Source organism: Pygoscelis adeliae, unplaced genomic scaffold (assembly GCF_000699105.1).
Source record: "Pygoscelis adeliae isolate BGI_AS28 unplaced genomic scaffold, ASM69910v1 Scaffold402, whole genome shotgun sequence".
In the NCBI taxonomy this organism is placed as follows: domain Eukaryota; kingdom Metazoa; phylum Chordata; class Aves; order Sphenisciformes; family Spheniscidae; genus Pygoscelis; species Pygoscelis adeliae.
This window is the reverse complement of record NW_008824411.1, coordinates 3,862,078-3,867,277: the sequence shown is the minus strand read 5'-3', so window position 1 is coordinate 3,867,277 and position 5,200 is coordinate 3,862,078. Positions and strand designations below refer to the sequence as shown.

Genomic DNA, 5,200 nt, shown 5'->3' with positions numbered 1-5,200 from the left:
GGTTAAGTAGTCTAAAATAAGGTGATAAGCAATAACCATATACCAGAATTTAAATGCATAACTTTATCTTAAATATGGAATATTGTGTAGTTTTAAAAGATTGCTTTTAGGCAGAGGGTGAGATGAGTAAATACTAGTGAAATGAATAGGCAAGTGTAGAGGAAGTCATACAGAAACCAAGCAGAGAGCACAGTTCAGAGAATTCCACAAAAGTAGGAAATGCGCAATGGCCACTGGCAATCCTACAGGGCTGTGGGGAGCCTCAGCAGCAAGAGTTGCAGTATAGCAGTCGGGCAGAGTTATGAAGTTTCAATATCCTGTAGGAAATCTGCCGGGTAAGACTCTTGTATAATACAAAATGGGATATAGATGTCAGGGAAACAAGGAAAATAAGACTCAAATTAAATGCAATCATTCCACAGGTTCAGAAGGCTGGGAGATACAGCCTTGTTCTGTGTTTTATTCTTTGTTTCAGTTTGAAGAAAAAAATCTGTTGTAGGAGTAATATGTGCCAGTCAAACCCAAACCTGAAAAAAAACTGTGAGTTTAAATAAATAATGTATAAGGCTATTATTTTTATTTCAGGCGGGTATATACAAACTTACCCACTGTTCCATGTAAACTTTGCAAAGAATTTGGCATCTCTTGAAAGTCAAAGGAGAAGTAGTAAACATACTGCAGGTCACAAGTTTTTTTTTTTGTTTTGTTTTTCAGACAAACATATTCTTGACTGCCTTATTCCTAAAAAAAAATTACACCCTTTCTTACGGATATCACCTCTATAAAAAAGCAAGTTTAATACCAATTTTTATTGACTTTGAGATGTTTGCTGGACAAGTATCAATGTTAACCTCAGACACTTAACAAGTTACTCAGCATGGTACAGTTTACATTGAGCTCTGATCCCTGATCCAGGTCACCCTGAACTTTGAGGGAAAAGATTCCTGGTTTCCTTTTGCCTTGGGTCAGGCTCAAACTTGTAATCTCTTTTCACAATTGGAGAAGCAAAGAGGGAGAATTATTAACACTTCTATTTTTCCCTAAGAGATATCCATTGGACTGCTTGATTTTTATTTTTTTTAAGTTTTTGCATGTTACAGAAATATATTTTGGTCTAATGGTTCAGCCATGACTCATAGATAAACATTAGATGCATAAAATAAGAATACTGCTAGAACTGGTAGCACTGCTATATGGAGACTGAATTATAAGTGGAATTTAAGATAGCCAGAACTGAGCACAGCAGGTTTAAAACTTACCTATTTTCTCTGTTTAGGAGAATGAGTTCAAGCTGTTGCTGGCTTTGCAAGATATTCAGAGTAGAAGAAAATGGGATCAGTTCTAAGTAACAATAAGATTCTTATGTTCTGCAGGACATGCAGCTGTCTGAGTAGGAGGGACAAAAATCTCAAAATTCACAGTGGAAGTTTTCTTTGCAAGCTTAAGATCATGCAAAAGAGTGCAACATCTTCATGTTGCACCACCTTCATATAGCAGATTCTTTTACAGTACGTGAAGTGTAGACTGACTTTTCTCTAGTGGAAGGAGGGTATATCCCAGTGGGAACTTCTTTTATATTAAATTGGCATAAGCTTAAACTAATCCCTGGATTAAGTCCAGATTTGGGCCTGTGAAGAATTTGTAAGCCCAATATTTTGGGTCAATCATTTAAAAGAATTCAGACTGTTGGCAAAGGTTGAATACACATGTGGTGGACAAGAGACGCGGCCAAGTGCCTCCTCAAGTCCTCAGCTGCCACCAACCTCAGTGGAGGCCAACCATAGCTAAAACTTTGGTTGGCACGTCACATCAGGGTGGTGAAATGCTTCTATCCACACACCTGCCAACTGGTATCAGATCATACATGGTATTGATTTATTGATTAGAGAAAAATGTGTCCTCCACAGCAATACTGAGGTGTGTCTGATGACTCCTGAAACTGCCATTTGGGTGAGGTTAAATGGCAAAAATACAGTCAGCATTTCCAAAAGAGCCTCCTGGATGAGGACTTCTCTCCCACACAGCAGTGGCCCAGGGAAGCCCCTTAGACTGGAGGGGGTACAATAAGGGAACAATAGCTCCACAAGACACTACAAAAGCATTTTCCAATTTAAACTTTGGAGTCCCAGCTATAAAGCCTTAGTTATTTTGGGGGAATATTCAATTTTTTTTTTAGTGTAATATATGTTCTTCAGCAAAATCAATCATGTTGCAAATCAGTGCAGCAAGTAGTTTACTGTCAGCACAGCAGCTATGAAAGTGGCATTAATACAGACCCTAATAATCCATGTTCACATCTCCTTTACTGCCTTTCATATTTTCCAGATTTTAAAAGGAAAGTAAAAAGATAAAAAGGTTTTCCTCTGTGTCAGCTGCCCCATCAGGCAGCTTCCTTTCTGCTTCACAGATTAATGCTAAAGACAAATAATCAGAAATGGAAATAAGATGGCCCTACTGGTGATGCTCAGTGAGACAGACAAGATTGTCACTTGTTCTATATAGAAGTGCTATTGCTGACAGAGGCGAAAAATTATCTGCATCAGTAACAGTGAATATGACTCAGAAGCAGCTCTTAAGGAAAAAAAAGCATTAGAAGGACAAGACATTCTCACTCCCCATAACCACACGCTTCATGAGTTTATACAGAGAGGAGGCCAGTAGCTCATGAGAAGGAAAAAAAATCTTTTACTGGCAAGAGTTCCTACAGAATTATTGACACCATAATTTGATAGTGGTAAAATTTCTATTACTATATATTTCTCTGATCAGGTCAGACTGATCAGGAAAGCCTGACAAAATCAGTGGGTCACAGCACGTACTCTTTCAGAGAAAGAGAGAATTATATCAAGTTAAAAATAACTGAGTGATCATCAATTTAAAAAGCTACAAAGCTACTAATGGCTGTTGTGCAGCAGAAATTTATGAAGCAGTCATGCCAAAGCCAATTTTGCTGTTAATTTAAATAAAAAAAGAGTTCTGTGATACTAAGTAGCTGTTGTCAAAATTATAGCTCATATGAAAACAAAATACTCAATGAGAAGGGATCTCCTCCCAAGTTTGGCTGACGCATAATGGAAAGCACCCACTGAATACATCCCTTGTGTTTTCTTCTACTAATATAAGCATAAGCATTTTTTCCAAGTTACCAGCATTGATGTCCTATAACTGCAATGCTTAAAAATCAGTTGGTGTAGATGGAGCAACTTGCACTTAAATGGTGCTATTGGCCCTCAAACATTTGTTTTTCATTAAATTGTTTAGTCTCTCACCTCACCACTTCCATACGCTTTCCCAGAATCAGGCAGGAGACTTCTACAAGCTTATGAAATGGTTGCTTAAGAATAGCAAACATGAAAGAAAGAAATCCGATTTTAGTCACCTCCAAGAACTGTCTAGATTAGTAATAATGTGTCATACCGCATTGTAAACAAATGGAGAGAGATGGAAGTCCCTTACAGCTAAGATTGTATTAACCTTTCATTATTTACCTTATGTTCAGAGCTTATATTCCGCTTTCAGCTGATAAGTCCATTTAGATGTTAAAGGCCTTTAAATATTACAATAAGATCTTGAGCTCTTAAAGACTTTGCTACTAAATACAAATATCAATATTTCATAAACAAACTATATAATGATTCCTGTCCCAAAGAAGTTGCTATCTAGAAAGCTAGTACTTTCCTTGTGCTTCTCCTTAGCACAATTGTGAATGGCACATAAGTGAATGCCATTTCCAAAGGAATTACAAGGGAGCACCTTGAGATGGAACTGTATTTATAACAGCAAGAGGAATATTTGCTTCAGCATAGTAAGCACGAGATCTAGGACACACAGAAAAACCTCTTTAAATGTAAGTTTCATACAGATCTTATTTAAATTAGGGGACAGATTTTCAATAATGTAATTTCATTTAATTTTTTATACTTTGAACCACAGTTAATCCTACAATAATCTCCTTTTTTCTAAAGAATGTCTTTGGAGGAAGCGCTACAATAGTCCCAGTCTTTTGAAAAGCGGATAACAAGTAAATGTAAGTAATTGTATGTTTGTATCCCAGATGGATTACTGAAAAAAGTTCCCACAAAGCAAAATCAATAAATCATGCATATAATGTATGCTGTCTCATATGCAACTAATGAAAAACAACTTCATATGACATGCTTAGCATGCATCACACTGAAAATAAATGTAGCATGCTGTAAATGCTTTCCCAAACTTGCCATTTCTGCAGGCACATATAATTCTTTTAAAGGCCTGTGATAAGGGCAGGTTTATCTGCCATATCCCCACTTAGAGCACTGTATCGCAATATATGTTAGAAGAAAGTGAAAGAAAAGTTGACTGGAAAATCCTGTGCATGGCAAAGACACCATAGCTAATGGTACATCTATACAGTGTAATACCATGGAAGGTAACTCAGACCCTCATCTCAGGCATGGGAAGAACTGTAGCTGCAGTAGCAAATCTGAACTTTCCCACTCCAGCATCCCCCGCCTCATTCAGAGTTCAGAACTCATCCACATTTCTCGTATAGCTGGCAGTCTGGAACATCACTGCTGAATTACTTTTTTTTAAATATTGATGAGAAAGTCATGTACAGAGTTACAGCACAGCACAAACCTCTAAAAATGATTCCTAAGGGCTGGCATTATTTTCAAACTACAGACAAAATACAAAGAGCAAGAAGATTAACAGACAGAATTTGTAACAACTATAAAGAAAAAGATTTTGCCATTAAAATCTTTAACAGCAACCAACCTCGTGTGTTACAGTTTGCAGGGAAAGCACAGGAAGAAAGTGCACAACAGCAAGCATTTAAGAGACAAAATTATAGCAGGCATGCATGCTATCACCGTTACTGCCAGATGACAGGCAGTGCTCAATGTCTGTAGAAACATGAAAGCCCAGAGTGCTGCACCAGCAGGAAAGCTTGCTTTAAGTAAAATGCTTGTAGCTTCCAGCAGTACTTGCATGCTGCTCTTCTTAAAATACCTCGTTCACTGCACTTAGATGGCACTATTCATTGATTTTTAATTCATTTAAATGCTTAATGACATAGGAAAATGCAAAGGTGTACTCACATGAAAAGCCAGAAACTCTAAAGCCAATGGATTTGCAGTTCTTTATGAAAGATAGGCAAAGATTTGCCTATCTTAGGTTTTACTCTGAAAGTACATCTTACAACTGCAAGCACCATTCCTGC

At 37.3% G+C, this 5,200-nt stretch overlaps 1 protein-coding gene across 1 annotated transcript in view; it reads left to right on the top strand.

The window, feature by feature from the left end:
* Nucleotides 1-1,280: 1,280 nt before the first annotated feature.
* Nucleotides 1,281-5,200, top strand: part of RGS13 (regulator of G-protein signaling 13) — a 7,342-nt gene continuing 3,422 nt past the window's right edge. Inside the window, 2 exon segments of the mRNA XM_009320679.1 lie at nt 1,281-1,345; nt 3,966-4,027. Of these exon segments, the coding sequence (XP_009318954.1) occupies nt 1,281-1,345; nt 3,966-4,027 (127 nt within the window).